The sequence below is a fragment of the Labrus bergylta genome, chromosome 6 (assembly GCF_963930695.1).
Source record: "Labrus bergylta chromosome 6, fLabBer1.1, whole genome shotgun sequence".
NCBI classification, from domain to species: Eukaryota; Metazoa; Chordata; class Actinopteri; order Labriformes; family Labridae; genus Labrus; species Labrus bergylta.
The window spans coordinates 12,390,693-12,408,580 of NC_089200.1; the positions used below are offsets into that span (position 1 = coordinate 12,390,693).

At 40.0% G+C, this 17,888-nt stretch overlaps 1 protein-coding gene across 2 annotated transcripts in view; it reads right to left on the reverse strand.

Moving 5' to 3' along the window:
* The window catches only part of abca7 (ATP-binding cassette, sub-family A (ABC1), member 7), a 28,792-nt gene that overhangs the window by 5,943 nt on the left and 4,961 nt on the right, over positions 1-17,888 (reverse strand). The window contains exons 7-42 of one of the 2 annotated variants that reach the window (XM_065955762.1): positions 17,164-17,282; positions 16,693-16,890; positions 16,493-16,585; positions 16,008-16,245; positions 15,090-15,229; positions 14,809-14,925; positions 14,521-14,718; positions 14,033-14,238; positions 13,365-13,541; positions 12,854-13,076; positions 12,503-12,724; positions 12,183-12,387; positions 11,687-11,800; positions 11,019-11,190; positions 10,387-10,518; positions 9,915-10,054; positions 9,654-9,791; positions 9,065-9,306; positions 8,671-8,728; positions 8,288-8,490; positions 6,744-6,873; positions 6,577-6,600; positions 6,198-6,343; positions 5,890-6,014; positions 5,341-5,448; positions 4,971-5,163; positions 4,672-4,766; positions 3,899-3,931; positions 3,624-3,729; positions 3,460-3,534; positions 3,042-3,211; positions 2,582-2,759; positions 1,562-1,677; positions 1,010-1,154; positions 661-784; positions 421-550 (exon numbers count right to left, since the gene is read on the reverse strand). In XM_065955762.1, coding sequence (XP_065811834.1) covers positions 421-550; positions 661-784; positions 1,010-1,154; positions 1,562-1,677; positions 2,582-2,759; positions 3,042-3,211; positions 3,460-3,534; positions 3,624-3,729; positions 3,899-3,931; positions 4,672-4,766; positions 4,971-5,163; positions 5,341-5,448; positions 5,890-6,014; positions 6,198-6,343; positions 6,577-6,600; positions 6,744-6,873; positions 8,288-8,490; positions 8,671-8,728; positions 9,065-9,306; positions 9,654-9,791; positions 9,915-10,054; positions 10,387-10,518; positions 11,019-11,190; positions 11,687-11,800; positions 12,183-12,387; positions 12,503-12,724; positions 12,854-13,076; positions 13,365-13,541; positions 14,033-14,238; positions 14,521-14,718; positions 14,809-14,925; positions 15,090-15,229; positions 16,008-16,245; positions 16,493-16,585; positions 16,693-16,890; positions 17,164-17,282 — 5,233 coding nt within the window. The remainder of the gene's footprint in view (positions 1-420; positions 551-660; positions 785-1,009; positions 1,155-1,561; positions 1,678-2,581; positions 2,760-3,041; positions 3,212-3,459; positions 3,535-3,623; positions 3,730-3,898; positions 3,932-4,671; positions 4,767-4,970; positions 5,164-5,340; positions 5,449-5,889; positions 6,015-6,197; positions 6,344-6,576; positions 6,601-6,743; positions 6,874-8,287; positions 8,491-8,670; positions 8,729-9,064; positions 9,307-9,653; positions 9,792-9,914; positions 10,055-10,386; positions 10,519-11,018; positions 11,191-11,686; positions 11,801-12,182; positions 12,388-12,502; positions 12,725-12,853; positions 13,077-13,364; positions 13,542-14,032; positions 14,239-14,520; positions 14,719-14,808; positions 14,926-15,089; positions 15,230-16,007; positions 16,246-16,492; positions 16,586-16,692; positions 16,891-17,163; positions 17,283-17,888) is intronic. The other variant, XM_065955763.1, reaches the window with a different exon arrangement.

Consider the following 17,888-nt stretch of genomic DNA (forward strand, 5'->3'; position numbering starts at 1 on the left):
TGAATAGAAAGGAGAAGAAAAAAAAATCACCATGTTTGATTCATTTCAACTACTAATGTTTGTGGTTTTTCTACACAGGAGGTACTTTAACACATTTATTAATCATCTCTGCCTTTAGAAGTGCTCTGCTTCACAAGCTTTGTGGTATTGATTCTGACCACAAAGAAAGAAGTAAAATATGTCATCCCTTCGTCTACACATACTGTATTATATTGTATTAGTAGTTTAAGTCTGATAATATATTTTTATTTAATTATCTAACACACACGCATGGCACCTTTCACCCACTGCAACAGGACTATAAGCTCAACAGCAATAATCAGTGAAATAATGGTAATCTGATGTTTGGCAGAGAGGTGCTGGGAGAAAGGAAAAGCAGACTGCCTCTCCTGTCATTTGAAATAGTCTTTTAAAACATACTTAAAGCTGAAGAAGAACTTGTACTGCAGCAGTATGGTGAAGATGAAGAAGATCACTCCTTCAGCGGCCATAGCAAAAAGGTTCTTCCCTACAAAGTCCCACTGGAGAGGGTCCAGAGTCTGCTTTGTGCCTGGACAATGAAGAAACCCAGGGAAGGACATTCTTTACACACACAGTTTAATCAGGTCAGATGTGAAATATAGAACAGATTTTATGGATATGTGTTTGATGTATAAGTACCCAGTCTCTGAAAGGCATCTGCCATGGCTTGGTTTTTGGCCATGTCGATGAGACCTCGTCCCAGGCAGAAGTGAGGAAAGATGAGAAACACCTTCTTCAAGATCCTGTTCACCTCGTTCAGGTGCTGGAATGGAAACAAACCTCTGAAATGTCGCACTTGTTAAAGAAGCATCAAACTAACTCAACATTTAAAGACGGTATTCCCATTTCACGTCCATAACACAGTTCAAGAGCTCCAACTGAATTGAAGTTCTCTCAGATGAATGCTTCGATGCGTTAAAAAGTGTACAACTTACATTTCGTTTGAATTATTATGATCAAGTTGCCAATAAAAATTGACTTTATCTACCTCGTCAACAAAAAGCTCCAGGACAAAAGTGGCGATGCTGCCGTTGATTCCGATGAAGAGGTTGATGGAGGTCAGAACCACGTAGGCTGTGCTGGGGACGCTGAACAGAAAGGATGCTGGGTACATCAGAGGTGTGATGGACCACCTGCAAAGGATGACGAGGTTTTTAAATGGTGACGATAAACACAGTGCCTCACTTTTGTTACAGACAACAATCCTGTCATGGTCATTTTTTATCAACTTTTTTCCGTTTGCTTGTATGAAGAAGTCATTCTGTGTCAATAAGCTAAGTTGAGTTTACAGTTATTGTGTTTATTTGGGGAGCAAAAAGACAAAAAAAAAAAAGGCAACAAAAAAAGAGTGGCAAAAATCAAGACTGGATGTTTCCTGTACATAAATGTTCCCCCTCGTTTAAATTTAAGTAGATGCAATATGCTAGTAAGAAATATCCCTGGTTAATGCATGAGGCAAAGTTGGTTACATTTTTGATGACGGATGATTTTAGAAGTGTAACAACATGAACAGAGATCAACGGAGTCTGCATTAATGTACCCATAGAACAGGAGGAGCAGGACGAGAGCGGGCAGGTTGGTTTCTGAGACGTATGATTGCTGCTGGAAACCGATGAAGATCAGCACCACCATGGTGGCCGGGACGGTGTAGTTCAACTAAAAAAGATAACAAAATAGATTATAAAAGAGGGTCTGTGTATACGTGTATATGAATATTAAACTGAAATTCAAAATGTTGTTATTTTCCAGTGGCCATTGGGACAATGTACAAATTGGGTTCAGATGTGATAAAGCTGAAAACAGCTTGTTCTTCAGTTACAAGTGTTTCAGACCAGACATCATAAAAATAAATAAACGTGAAAAAGAATGTTTTGAGATCGCTGCAAAGGTTGAGGAGGTTGATACGTATTTGATGTAGCCTTCTGTGATTTCACTATAGACTGTTTATAGGAAGTAGACATAATCTCTGGGTCTGATAATTGAAGCCAGTCTTGAACCTGAATTCTTTGTAATGCAAGCAGGGGATGACTGCAAATGCAAAAAAAGTTCTTAAGTTTATGATAAAACATCCACACTTTAGTTGATTATTCACCTCATTTAACATTTCCTAACATGTTGATGTTCTCAGTCGCTGGTGTCAAGTCTTCTTCAGAACAACATGATGTTCATTTTGTGAATTTAGTCAAAATCTAGAAGCTTTTTAAAAAGATACCCTGTCTACAAACCAATCATTGATGTCATGGGGGCTACATGACATTAATTTCTTTTTTCCACAATCTAAGGTTTAAACTTCGGCTGAAAATTTAATTAAAAGGGGAATAAAGTGTTAATAATGCAGTGCCTTTACTTTCCACATGACAAAATGTTCTAATAATAAAATGTTATATTTAATGATCTTACAACACCTTAGAAAGTATGCTAGAACTACTATTACTATAACTAAAACTACAGTTAAAAGATAAATATAATGGCATATATTTAATGTCAGTGGAGGGATTATCCAGTTTCCTGAAATCTGACAATAAATCAAGTGTGGGTCTTTTGCTGGTGAAGAACTGACCATGTCCCAGGTGAAGTTGGCCAGCCAGTAGAGGATGGGTTTGACTCCACTGACAAACTGCAGGTGTTTGGCTTTGCTGACTCGCTCCTCGATCAGAAACAGGACGAAGCTGGCCGGCACAAAGGACATGGCAAAGATCACGCAGATGGAAACCAGAACATCCACAGACGTAGTCATCCTAAGAGGGGGGAGGGGAAATCCAATCAGGTACAGAAAAAACCCCACAGGCCGTCACTACGGTATACGTTTTGAATATGCACAACACTCATAAAAGTGGACTTTTCATCACAGCCTTATGACTTTAAAATCCAAATGAAGACTTTAAACCTAATTCAGAGAGTAATCCATCAGATTTAACGTGTCCTGATTGAGCTAAATTTACCTTTTGAGATAATTACCAAGCACAAGAAATCACTTCTCCCAACATCTAAATCTTTAAATTGCACAGCAGTGAACTAACATTGCCATTTCAGTGAGTTGTTCCTTGGTGAGGTTGAGTGGATGGTTGTAGGCAGTGATGCCGTGTTTCCTCCTCTCTGGACCCGGTGGCAGACTCGCTCTCAGCAGTCCATTGTTTATCACGTTGACAAATGACACCATGGCATGCCATCCTTTGTTGTTGTACCACACCTGAGAACAAACGAGAGAAATTTAGTTTCACTATTAAAATTGTGTGTAGCTACTGAAAAGTGTTTGGCCACAGAGTCATGTTGTTTTCAAAGTTCAAAAGTTTCTGACAGAAATCCATTTATCATCCAAAGTCTGTTAGGCCAGACAATACAAACACTTGTAATAATAGTTTCAAACTGATTAAATTTTTCATGTTATGCTTTTCCTTATAAGACAAAGTGAAGACATATATTCAGACAAACATTTACCTTGACATTGTCTTTACTGTTCAATCCTTCTAGAAAACCCGGCAGTCTTTCCAGCAGATGATCAAGTGAACTATTCTGTGATGAATCAAAGAATGTCAAAAAATAACAAGACCAATCAGGAAGACAGCAGCTTCAGTTGATTTAACCTAAACCCTAATTTATACCTGTGGAACTCTGTACTGAGTCCTGATTGCCATGACAGAGTCTTGGACGTGGTTGACCTGAGATAAAGTCTGCGTGGCGCTGCCTCCAAGGGAAAATCCTCCGTATCTGCAACACAGAAATAAGGCTTTCAACAATATTTGGACATGTTTAGTGTGAAACAGTTTTTTACCCGTCCCTCAAAAAAGTTAAGTTTTAAAAATGTTTAACCCACAAACTATAACTATCATTACTCCAGATTTTTATTTCAAAATGGTGTTTCAAGAAAGCGTCTTACCTGAACTCGTTCACCCATTTCTTGGTTTTTAGGCTGTTAATGACACAGAAAAATACGAGAGTTTTCCATATAAACATAAATGTTACATGTCTTAAGGGATTCAAGATAAATCATTTCTAAATGACATGTTTTCATTCTTTTGAATATGGCTGTGCATCATCACTGGTCTCACGATTCGATTACAAATTTATTTTCGATTACAGATTTCGAAATCTCGATGCATCACGATGAGTTGCATCTTCAATTTTCTATATTTTTGCACAATTGTTTTTATCAATAAACACAGGCAGTCCGATAAATATGAGCTATTTTGATCATTTAGAAAATGCTTTAGAAATCAATTTCAACATATATGAAACCAAAATAAATAAATTATACAGGTCCAGCCACAGCCGGAAAATCTATTAATGTCAGTTCTGTCACTGCATTGATGCAGAATCGTCCTCGTCTGCATCACGATTAATTTCAACAGCCCTACTTAAATCTCCTATTATCAGGTTTCAAGGACAATTTGAGAATCAAACAGTATAGTCTGAAAGATAATGCATGTCAGAACCCCAAAAATAAAACACTGATTGCAAACTTGAATCTAGCAAAAAGGTAGATTCACATACTTTTCTAAAGGTCAACAATCAAAACACGACAGAGAGAAGAAGCAAAGGTTAACAATTCTTGACCATATTTATCTACATCATAACCAAATGTATCTAAAATAGAAAACCAAAGTAACATTATTAAGTGCATGATGTTACTGTATTATTTGAATGAGGTACCTTTTCTTGAGGATCTGAGAGTAGGTTTTCACCAGGTAATCACTTATGTTATAACTTGTCAGATTTTGGAGGACGTCTCCAGTCAGCCTCTTGATCTGAAAGGTAAACAGAAAAGCTCAAGAGCCAGCAAACTGCAAATATTAAAATATGAGATGGTGATTTTTTTCAGATCCAGTATGTGCTTTCACTTTGAAATCAACATGTCATGAAATGTCATTCTAGTATGTAATAGGGAACAGAAATGAGACCATTCAACTCTGCAGGCTTAAACGTTGGTCCTGACCGGATACTGCACTGACCTGTGGAGGCGGCAGACCACCGGCACCCTGCGGGCAGTCAGGGAGCATCCTGCGGACATCCTCTGTGCTACACTGACACTCAGGGGAGGGTTTGTCTTTGCTCCAGTTGCCTCTGCTGAACATCTGCCAGGTGGAGAGTGAGACCTGTGGCCGCATTAATGGACCCGCCCTCTCGCCTTTACATTGAGGATTCCTGCAGGCGACACACGGAGAGATCATGGCTTACTCACTGAAATACAGTGTCTGCTTAGAGGGTTTATTTGCACTTAAGGTTTAAAGTCTCTGACACTTTATCACGGTTCCTTTCAGTTCCTGTTCCAACTGATGCTGCTGAGACACCGTTATTCTATTCGTCAATGGGGTTTCTTACATGCTATTGTCTTCTTCCTCTTTCTCCATGCACTTGGTACCAAAACCTGGCTGGTCCAACAAGGCTTCGAGCAGATTCTCCATGGCAGGATTACCCGGTCTGTCATGACTGTAAATACAAAACTAGATGTCAGAAAGTTCAACAAAAATTTACAAGAGAGGTAACTATGACCGGTATTTTTTCTTTTAACTATTTTCTTTTGAGTGGTGCAAAAAATAAATAAAAAAAGGAATTACCTTTCAAAAAACAGTGAAAATTAAGAGCAGGGTAAAAAAATGGATATGATACATATATAAAAATGAAATAGCTATAAAAAATGATCTATAAATGTTATAATTATAATATAAAATGTTTTGGAGAACATCAATATTTCGCATGTGTTCATACGAATATGACTGTTTGTGTAGGTAGTATTTCTTATATCATAGGTTGCATTGATTTAATCCATTATGCTGTGAGGGAGTGATCGTGCAGACCGACCAAATTAGCAGCAGGAACACTCTTCTTCTGCTAAATATTGTAAGTATGAACATTGGGATGCAGGTATACCTGAAGAAGGTGTACTGTTCTCCGTACATCCAGGGCTGCAGTTGCAGGGCAGGATACTTCCCAAAGGGAGGAACAATGAGGCTGAAGAGCAGAGCGATCAGCACGAACATAGCAGGCAACACAATCTGAAGCACAAATCAACCTTTACATGAAAAAACATCCCAAGTCTAAAAACAGAGAGTGAGTTTTCAATAATTAATAACTGATAATTCAACAATGAGGCTTTGAAAAAAATGTAACTTTCCTAAGCTGGAAAATCACCAAGAACTGATTATCTCTAACAGTTGCCCCTGATGTTTTGTCATCACCTGAGCGAAGAAGCCCCTGCGGCTTCTTCGGGCATAAAGCCAGCGTTTGATGAAAAGAGCCTTCAGCTGCTGCCAGGTCAGCCACCAACCGGTCAGGGGGATCCCACCTCGGCATTCTCCACTCAGCAGGTCTGTCTCTTGAGGTTCTGTAAGCGATACAAACACAGGATGATGGTTATATAATGGGCTGACAAAGTGTTGTCCACCTTCGATACTACGGAGACCCCTGACAGATAAGAGCCACAGAAAACAGAGCAGATGTGATACAACAACTGACTCACACATTGAATTATTGTGTGACAGAGTGAGGACAATCTTTGGTCGTAAATAAACCATTTCTATCAAATCATGATTCTCAGTGAGGATGATTAGTAGGTACCTTGCTTACGAAGCCTTTTCCTTCCTGGCAGCATTGTTGAAACAGACAGACACAGTTTGTAGACTAAACTGTAGACTGTACATGGAAACACTGTGGGGTATGAACACAAATCTGTTTGTCTTGGAGAGTGCGTGTGTGTGTGTGTGTGAGTGTGTGTGTATGTGTACCTGTCTCTGGTTCTTCAGCATTTTGCCTCTCTGCACTCTGCCCAGCTGACTCCTGCAGTCTTTGGGAAGATTCAGCCTGTGACTCTGTTTCAGCATCCACGCCTGTTTCCTCCGCAACCCGCAAAAAGATCTAGAAATTAACACAAGGGGTCAGGATGAAAAATGTAAATCCTCTTTTGTGTTGCAGAGTGGACCAGACCGGCATATGCCACTCATATGCGGTATATGCCGGTCTGGTCCACCTATGTGCCGCTGCATATGCTGCATATGAGTGGCATATGCCCCAGCATACGAGTGGCATACACAAGAGTGGCATATGAGCATACAGCAGGGGGCAGTAAAACCGCATCCAGAAGATTAATCAGAAGTCTAAGGAGCAGAGGATGTGTGACTTTTTCACACTCATCTACACTTATCTGGCTCCATAAGGTCACAATCAAAGCTAATCTGATGTTAACATTAAACCCATTAAGACCGTGGCTGCTACACAAATGCCTAACCCTCCGGAAATGACCCTGTTCAGCTCCTGTAGATCACACTGGTAAGACAACTGAAGGCTCACTACAGTAATGTCAAATAGTGAATATGTTAGGCTGACGCACATACAGTCACTTCACAGATATATACAGGTAAGGTTAGGAGTTAACTTCCATTTGGTCAGATCAATAACTGAAACGCATCTTTAATTTTCAGCATCATCTATAGGTGTTTTTTTTTTTAGCCGTCTTGTAAGTTACTTTCATGATTTCTTTATTTAATGGTAAGGTGTTCATTGCATTTGAGTGGAGTTAATCATTTTGTTGTTGTCTTGTGTGGCTCACAAAAACAAATTCCTACAAACTCTGTTTAAATGGCAATAAAGAAAAAATTAGAACAAAACAGGACAAAAAAACATTTATATTTTTATTTCATTTTACAGTGTCTCCCTTTGTAATTTCTATCTTGAGAGTTGATAGTTTCTGTACAGTGTATATATTTTTTTCTTAGTTGTTACTATTTATTTTATCTACTGTAATATTTATATTGCTATTCTATTTTTGATATATTTTTAACTTGTTTGTAGAGCTGACTCTGGGAGAAATACACAAAAAGCACAATGTACCTGGACTGTCCTGTACCTGTGCATATGGCAATAAACATCTAATCTAATCTACCATTGTAATCTTGTAGCTGGTTTAAGAATGTGCATTTGTTATTTGTGATTAGCTTCTTGCTAACAAAGGTAGCCACAATGGGATTCCCTAAAAAAACAGCATACTTCTCCTGCCATCCGGTTTATTCTCATTACATTAACATCTAGTGTACATCTTTGTGAAAACAGTCTCCTTGTAAATTAAACAATACTTCATTCCAAATGTTTTGTTTGTTCTTGTTGTGTTTTTTACCCTACATTTTCTGAATTTTTTTAACCACTTCCTTTGGGAACTTGTTAATGTTGGTATTAATAATTCCAAAGAATGTTCAGGGGAAAAAAAGTCTGTGAAGGTGGATCAGGTGTTTTTTATTTAGTGATTTATCAATTAAAAACAATGTAAAAGTCTCACCTCCTCCAGTGTGCTGTCTGAAAGGCCGTAGCTGCTGATGCCCAACTCATTCAGCCTCTGATCCAGTTCTGACAGAAAGACGGCCAGGCTGCTGTCCATGGCAGCCGTCTGCGGCAGGTTTATCACGGCCTCGCGGCCTGACTCTTCCACCAGCCTCACACCAGGTATGTGGTGATGTGCCAGGGCTAGCAACGCCGCCAGGTCTGCCATAAAGACGATAATGAGGAGAGAGTTCATGATAAGAACGAAACATTTAGCCTGAGTGTTCGATGGCTCTTTCTGATTTAATCATCCACAATCAATGCTGTTTTTAGAGTTTAGAATTTACTATCACTGTATCACCTCAGCATTCTGTTGAGGTCACTTAGTGGTTAAACACTCACATAGGCTGCTCTCCTCACTTCCCAGCCCGGTGTCCTCACTCATGGATGATTCACTGTGCTGAAACATAGAAAACAGGCTTTGAGGAAACATTTGGTGGTGAGATTTTTACGACAATCTATAAACATTTCAGTGGCTAATTTTGGAGGAATTTTCAGGATGTGCATTTCAATTTCTACATTAAAGACTCTTTGCATCCCTCCTGCAGTTTTGCAATCTCCAAGTCTAAGAAACTAAACTTGATATGTCCAAGATCTTGATTCCCTTATAGTTGTTTTCCTTCATATTTGTTTGTCAATGTGGCATATTTTAATGTTTGGTGGATGAATGTTGCTGCAAATGCATAAAGTAAACAGGACTTTTCCTGGATTATTTCAGTTGAGAAAGAAATCTGACCTTGAGAGGAGGTAGCTTGTTGGTGCTGATGCTGGTGCTGGTGCAGATACTGGTGCTGCTGAGAGTGCTGGTGTCCAGTCCCTCCTTCTTCACCACAGTGAGGTAGTAGCCTGATCCAAGGCGGGATTTCAAGAAGAGTGGTGAGCCATAGCAGCACAGCTTTCCCTGAGAGATGATGGCGATCCGGTCGCCTAGTAGCTCTGCCTCGTCCATGTAATGGGTGGACAGGATGATGGTCCGGTCTGATGGAGAAGGTCAGCAAGTATGCATGGTGACTATTTCTTGAAGGTATCTTTTGTTTATTTTGAGGGACTCATGAGCAACTCCTATTTGGCTCTTCATATAGATTTTATTAAGGGTTATGTGAGACTCTTTTCTCCCATTCTCCAGCTGACATATCAGGCAAACTATACTATTTTTCAGCACTTTCTTAAGACTATTCTTGTGTGTATAATGTAATGTTCACATCACATGAAGACTTGATTCTTGCCACTCTTAAAATATTTTTTTATGGTTTATATCTTAAAATTTTGTGTCTCTTTGAAATTAGGTTTCATCAGAATAAAAATACAGAGGTTAATATTGGCACCTTTGCGATATTTGAGCAGAAGATCCCAGATTCCTCTTCGAGAGTAAGGATCCACCCCGGCTGTCGGTTCATCCAGAACAACCACCTTAGAGCCTCCGACAAATGCTATTGCCACAGACAGCTTCCTCTGCATGCCACCTGATGGAGAGACACAGGTAGGGTTATTTTTTAAGAAACACCAAATCCTCCCTCAAATAAACAGTGGTCGTTGCAAATTGTCCAAAGTGAGGATCATGATTTTAAATTAACTAGAGCATTTACCAGAGAGGTTTTTGGCTTGTTCGTGGCGTTTGTGCAGCAGGCCGACATCACCCAGCAGAGTGTCAAGCTCAGCTTTCACCTCTTCTTCTGACAAACCTTTCATACAGCCATAAAACCACATGTGCTCCTCTACTGTTAGTCTGAGAGTGAAAGAGAGACACACAACATATATAACTGTTTTAAACCAATCAAATCCTTTCACACATTTGTTTTTATAATTCGGGTGAATGGCAATCATCCAATTGTCATTTGACTAATTTAAAAAAAAAACTATCAATCACTGGAATAAACACCACACAGAAAAAAAGGCTCTAAAGACTCTTGAGTTATGGAGCCTGTGATTACAATGTCTGTAATCCAACAAAAGTAACCACAGAAAAATGATGAGTTCAATCACAGCTGAAACATAAGAACATCAATCAGTCTGGTCCAATCACAGTGATTTATAAAAAGAGCACAGCTGAAGTCTTACATGTCAAACAGGACATTGTGTTGAGGACAAACTCCCAGCGTTCTCCTGATGAGGTCCATGTCATGGCGGATGTCCATCCCCTGTATGTACACCGTGCCCGAGGTTGGTGGGAACAGGCCGGTCAGGACAGATCTGAGAAACATAACATTAAAATAAGAATACACAACTTTTTGTTTTAAACCACATCCCAATTTGATTGACACCCTAATTAAGAAACTCCTCCTGTGTTTAAATGTGTCTGCTGCTAACTCAATGACTACTTTATCCCAAAACATGTTAGGATAACAAAGTGATAAAAAAACAGCAGGTTTAGCCACAGTAAAGGCACAAAGGGCATTATATGAATAAACTTGAAGAGATTGGATTGTAGAATATATTCAGTGAGCTGGTGCCAGTATTAAACCTGCCAGTGTTTTACTGTTTCAGTTTGGTTTTGCTTCCTCATTTTTAACTTTAGCTTTTCTTCACTCAAACTGTTAAATAGTGGCTCTAAATCCTGACATTTTTCAAAATCAAACTGATTATGTTGCACTCTGTCCTCGTAGAAATACAACTCTGCACCGCTCTTATAAATATAATGTAAGTAAACATTACAGAGTGATCGACTTTCACTTGTCAGGTCTGCTCCGTACATGGTTGTTGTTTTTCCGGCTCCATTGTGGCCAAGGAAGGAGGTGATCTGTCCCTCGTAGAACTTCAGATTAAGATGATTGACGGCCAGTTTGGCTCCTTTGTTGTAGATTTTCACTAGGTTTCGGATACTCACACCCAGGGTCAAGTTGTTGGGCTCTGGTTCAATGTGATCTGATGACAGTAAAATATTAAATACAGTGAAAGTTATTCTTTTGTATCCATGTAAATGTTGTGTAGTTACAATGCTTGAGTATCGAGTGCTAATTCCACATTTAGTAAGTGTAGAACAACGAGCAGAAGCCATCTGCAAAATGATAACAATGGCTTTCTACTTGATGAAAACATAATCACACATTTCAACAAGATATTTCTACAAGGCACAAGCTCAAAATGAAAGGGATTGTGGGTAACGCGACACAGTTGTGTTCTTCAACTCTACAGTTGATGGACTTAATGTCTCAGACGATTGACTTGATTTGTAGAAATTAGTTCAGCGTGGAACTTCCAGTAAGGCCAGAAAAACATGCTAGCTGTTCAAGCTACCTTGTTTATCCCCCCCCCAGTGTGGTGTAGGAAAAGAAAAACCACCTGTAGCCATTATATAAATAACATAATATTTAGATGAGAGTTGATTGATCGATATTAAGTAGCATTGAGAGTCTTATACCTTCATCCTGCTCTGTAGGTGCGGGGGGGATTGGCATGCCTGCCTCCAGAGGAACGCCACCCCAATAATTCAGCTGGAAGATAAAATACCAGGGCCTGGGTATCCCATATTCACCTGATGTAAAAAAAAAAAACACATATAGACGCACACATTAAGTCTCGATAAAATGTATTTACTTCGTCCAAATCAAGCAGAGAAAGGGATTGTTTAAAACTTCTATCCTTGGCCTTTCTTCCAATGGAGAGCTGCTTGGCAAAACACTCACTGTCATTGAAATGATGATAGAACCATCTTAAAAACTGTCTTTAAAAACTCATTATCAAACTATAATACATGAAGTGTATTCTGCCTGTTTTTTTTTAGTTATAGTAGAGTGTGAAATGTTAAATTCAGAGCATCTAATAAAACATTTCCACTTACTTTTAACACAACAAAAATACCATACTATATGCTAAATATTGACATACAGCATAAACTATATTTCCAATTGTCCTACCAGGAAACACTGCTTCGATATACCAGGCACTGAGGGCATAGATGAAGGCGTCCACATATAGCATGACTATCGAGGTAATGAAGCTGTACGAGTCTCCTTCCACTGGGCTGGATTGGAGGTTGTGCCACTGAATTCCCACACCTTGCTCCTCATACTGAGAGAAATACTCGCAGCCGAAACCAAAGGCCACGGGGGAAAGGAAACTCTGAGCAAAGAGAAACAAAAAAAGGTGAATATTGACATTGCATTTAATGGTAGTTTTTTTTTTGTTTCAATGCTGCTGCTCTTCGGGTTAGAAGGTCTGAACAAATTATACTCACAGCGAGGATTCTGTGTGTGGTGTTGAGGTGGTCTCTCCATGCCACACACAGTACGTATGGCAGGTAGAAGCCAAAGTAAATGAGCCCTCCACAAGCAGCAGCTAGGTTGGCTTTGGAAAAGAAGGTGCTGATGAGGAAACACTGCATAATGGTGGCAGTGGCAAACGCCGTCAGGTACAAAAAAACAACTGACGGGTTGCTGTATGGCAGGATGTCACCCCACTGGTAATAAGTCAAAGGAAAAAAAGTTATAAAACAACTCACCGATTGTTCCTAACAAAAGCAGTCTTATCGTTAGATTGATCTAAGATAATTATGGAAAATGTTTTGTAAAGAGAATGACCGTCTTGCCTTGAGAAGAGCGATAAGGAGCCCAGCAGACACCAGAAAGGGAACAATGCTGCTGATGAACCAGCTGAGCCACAGCGTCCCTGTTCCAAGACCCATAATCCTCATGGTTTCCTTCAGCCTGGCCTCCTTCTCATACACCACACCTTTAATTATCATGGCCACCGAGTAGATCCAGGCCAGAGTCATGAAGAGGGGCAGAGAGCGGTTCAGTACTCGAAGGACACTGATGGAAAAGGAAAACCAAAATTGAAATTCAATTGAGCTAAAAATCCAACACTTTGTCTGACATGTTATCAAACCTTAAAAGTTGAAGAGAGCTCATAACATGAATCCAAAAAAACACTAGATTATTAATGTGATCCAGAACCACAAAGATCATCTGGTCTAAACATCAAAGAAGTGTGACTTTAGCCAAATCTAGAGGAATTTAAGGATTACCTATGAGTTTTTTTTAGTGTCTGTCAGGTGAGGAACAGAAGCTATGCGAGCTATGCAACAACATATGACTCACACATCGTCCACATAGCAGGGGTAGGGCATCTGTTGTAAGTAAAGGCCCGTTGTTTGTTGAACTCCAGTCAGTATTCGGTTCACAGCTCTCTCCACCAGGTCTTGGATGTAGACAAAGCCGCCCCAAATGTAGCGCATGTCATTAAATGGGTCTGCTGCTGGGCCAGGATCCCAAAACCTGGAGAAAAATTAAAACATCATCAATTTCTTCCTCTTTTTTGTTTTTGGAGACACCCAGAAAACAGAATCTATGTATAGCTTTGTCAAATTAAAAACATTTTTTACGTTAAATCATAGATTTTTTGATGAGGAGATGATGGAAAATATTTTTTCCCCATGACAACCAGGACGAATTCATTTAAACTTTCATCCCTGATAGAACTGCTGCTAATTGCGTAATTACTAAAAAAGGTTAATCTTTTATGATCTCAAACTATTTCCTTCTTCTAATGGAAAACTGGGGGCTGGGCTGTATCTGAATCGTGTTTGTCCAGTTATTCCAGTTGTCACTATCTTTTAGTATTGTATCAGTATGTACATGTGACTTAAGCAATTTACCATCTTGTTCAGTTGTATTCACAAAACCCAACGCTGTTTCTTTGCCAATCCCAGAGAAAAGCTCCAGATACCTGTAGAGAAGAATGGCAAGCTAAGAGCAACTTGTCCTACCTGTCCTTGATGTTGTTGGTCCGGGCCACATCATCAATGTCCATGCGGATCTTGTAGGTGACGTGCGGCGGGAGGTCAGGGGACGAGGCGTTTGGCAGCAAGAACACCACACCCGCCCAAAACTGTCTGTCCTCCAGTAGCTCCAAAGCCCTGTCAATCATCTCACCCTCCGTCTGCAACCCCTCCAACTTGTTCAGAGAGAAACACTGAAGACAGATAACAAGAAACACAAACACATAGAATGAATGATAAATAAACATTGAAGAGAAACTGTAGTTTAACCTTTCTTATACCTCAAACTGATGTGCGCAAAATGAGAGCGAATTAGGTATAACTACTGTCATCTATTTCATCAACTCTTCAATGCCATGACATTTTCAATAATACACAATAAAAGCTCAAACAATGATGGCACAGTTTGAATTAACAACACAGATACAGTTTTTAAATCCAAAAAACAAAACCCTGGAAGCCCAAAGTAAGCTAACCTCAGAGACTTGTGCGAGAGTGGTGATGGTGTGGCTGACGTCGTTGTAGATGTTCAGCCAGGTAGGTGGCGCTCCGGGCTTCCGTGGGACGTCTGTCGAGGGTGTCGACAGGAAACGTGCGATCCTTGAGGCTGTCCAGGACGTGTTCTCCAGTCGCAGGTTGACCAGTATTGCCACCTCTGGCCGCTTCAACAAATCCTATCAAAATCATGAAAAACAAATTTTGAAAAAATGTTGGGTCTTAGCTCCTCCTGTAGAGAGCGAGAGAGAGCAGCTGGTGAGACGTACCTGCAGGAGCTGAATCTCCACACTTGTCTCCATGTAATTCTTGATTCTTGGTCCCACCTCTGTCCAGGCGTCATTCAGCTCCTGGAGGATAAGAAGGTCCTCGAATGTCTTGTTCACCTTCAGCAGACAAAAGTGGTCTTTAGCTTGGATGGATGCATTCGCCTTATTATGCCTTTAGTTCAACTACAGTCTTTATTTCTCCAGCGGAGCCATGAGAACATCTCACATCAAGAACATTTGAATAGTTTTTCAGACTCCTGACAGTTATTTCATTTGTGTACCTCTTTCATGACTTGTTGTACTGCGGGAGTGTCTGGTGTGTACAGCAGTTTTCCGATAAACAGAGGTTTTAGTCCTCTCCACACAATTCGAGACAGAGGGTTGGACTCCAGACCTTGGATCAAACTTTTACAGAAGGGAGCTACAAGGGGACAAGTTGAGACAATTGTAAGACATAAACATCTTATTAAATATGTCAAAAAGTACACAAAAACACACAGCTAGAACCTTCACTATTCATAGCTTTCACATGACATCACACACATGGAACCGCCCAGCTGGCAATCAGAAACAGCTTCCTAGTGCTGCACTTGTTTTTTCAATTGGAAGCACTAACCAAGGTGTTAACTTGAGAGAAATATTTCTGCCTTTTCACTAATATTACAGCCCCAGAACACCGGCTGAAAATGACAGCTGACAGTGATGATTGATGATTAAGACTTCACCAAACGGCAGAAGTATGGATCCACACACATCAAAAATACATAAAGCTGTCATAACTTTTGTAGGCTTTCATCCTGACGGCTGTGTAAGGAGAATGATTCTACTAGATCTATGTAAACATCTCTGAAGCAAGGACTATTTTAAGTAATAGTGGACTGTGTGCTGTATAATGGTCCCAAGTGCCCAAAACTTGCATTTTATATGATTATCTCGATTTTTCTGTGGTTGTCAGGTGGTGTAAACGGTTGTTTTGCAGAGATGGAAAATGAACAAGCCTGTGCTGCAGCTTCACACGGTGCTAAATGGTGTTTTTTTTCTTCCTCCAGGCTTCAGCACCAGTCACATGACTAAAAGCTATGAATAGTGTTATGTTGATATCGTCATCGATTGCACACAATTCTGATCATACACACACTGCACACGCAGTCAGAGAACTACCTAAGCACACAAAATCTAAGATGTCCAAAACCTCTTACTGGTGCTGTTGTCACTGTCCAGGTCTGTGTCTTCAGTGCCGTTTTTTCCCAAGAAGGACTTGATGTCATTGTCTTCATACCAGTTCAGTGATGGGATGCGCTCACCGCCAACCTCAGGGTGGCCGCACATGATCCTTGAAAAAGCACGAAAACTCTCCCTGGGCAGCGTCGAGCGATTCTCTGGAGAAAGGAAACTAAGAGCCTCGCTCATCTCCTCAAAGCTGGAGAGAGAGGAGAACTGAAGGAGGCAAAAAGTTATAAATAAAGCAAAAGTTTTTAAAGAAGGAGAGCAGAGAGGAGATAAATATGCACACTAAAAACAAACTGGAAAAAGGACTTTCTCTTATCCCTGACAGATTCAGAAAACAAGATTAATTTCATCACTTGAATTAGTCCCCATAAAAGAAGAAGCTACTTCAAAATAATGAATTCAATGACAGTCTACTTTGTCAAACATAATATGGATTCATCAGGTGTGTTCTTACATCGTCCATCAGGACAGTCAGCTCCTGGGAAACCGAGGTGGCAGCTTGACTGATGACTCTGAGGTCTCCAGCATTAGCCATCAGACGGTCTCTCTACACAGGAAGAACAGTCAGGTTTACTGATCATATTAACTTTACAATCACAGTGAACATAAAGAAACTACGGGAACAAAATAAGCATTCCCTCCACTCATTCCCACCGTGAAAAATTTGGTAAAGTCGAGATGTGTAAGGAAACGCCTTTCAGCCTCCTGCAGGACGTCATCAGGCTGGTTACACAGCTGAGTCTGGAGGCCATTCATGGTTGCTTCTCCTCCGTCCACGGTCAGAAACTGTCTCAACATGCTTGCGTTACACACCAGGTCCTTCAGCTGCAGCTGAGCTCCAGCCACAGCAACCTAAATGGGACAAAATAGTTGCTGCAGTCCTGTTTTTTTTAACACTGTTAGGTCATGAGACAAACTACTTACAGACTAAGTAACTTGTTCTCACCTGCAGTTTCCATCTGTGTTAGTAGAAACATTACAGTGCTATCAAGTTGACCATAAAACCATAAAAAAGTATTTAGTTTTATCTTTGAATTAGGACTTAACTCTCTTGCTTGTTGCCCCTTATGCAGAGGGTCTTTATTCTCTACATTTAAAAGTTTGTTGTTCAGCAGGCAACCTCACCTGAAAATTAAGACGGGCCTTAAGCAGCTGGTCCACAGTCACAGGGGACAGGCTGCTATTGGTCAGAAGGAAGGAAGAAAACGTCTCATTGGGTCTCAGGTAATCCTCCACACGGAGATCTGAAGCAGAAAACAGATACATTTATTAAGTATTTGCAGACCAACAGAGGACGAAATCTTTTGGTTTAGATAATTGTTGTCTATATTTTTAGTGCTTTACGACCATGAAATGAGGTGATGGATAAATTGGTGCATACAATTATCAAAGTGCTTTAAAGGTGTTGGACAAAATACTGATACAACTCGTCATCCTGACTGGTGTCCAAATGCAGTACTGACATCATTTATTTTTATTTTTATATGGTGTTATATGGTATATGCTAAACACGGTATCTCCTCTTAATGACTCCTCACAGTGGCACTTATGGCATGAATCAGGGTAATGTGAACAGAAGTTAATAGGCCAAAGAAAAAGCTGACAGTGTGACAGAAGAAAAAGGACTTAAGACTAAACTGTTACAAAACTGACACCAAATTGCTCTGAATCAAAAACATGAATCCTGCACTTTATTGTTTGGGGGCATTTTGTGCTCTTCAGTCCAATAACAAATTGTGACAGATCATCAATTATCACTTGTTAATTATCACAGAATCACTGGATTATTACTATTATTACGTTCGCTTCCTGAAAAGGTGAGAAATACACATGCGACTAAAACTGTTGTT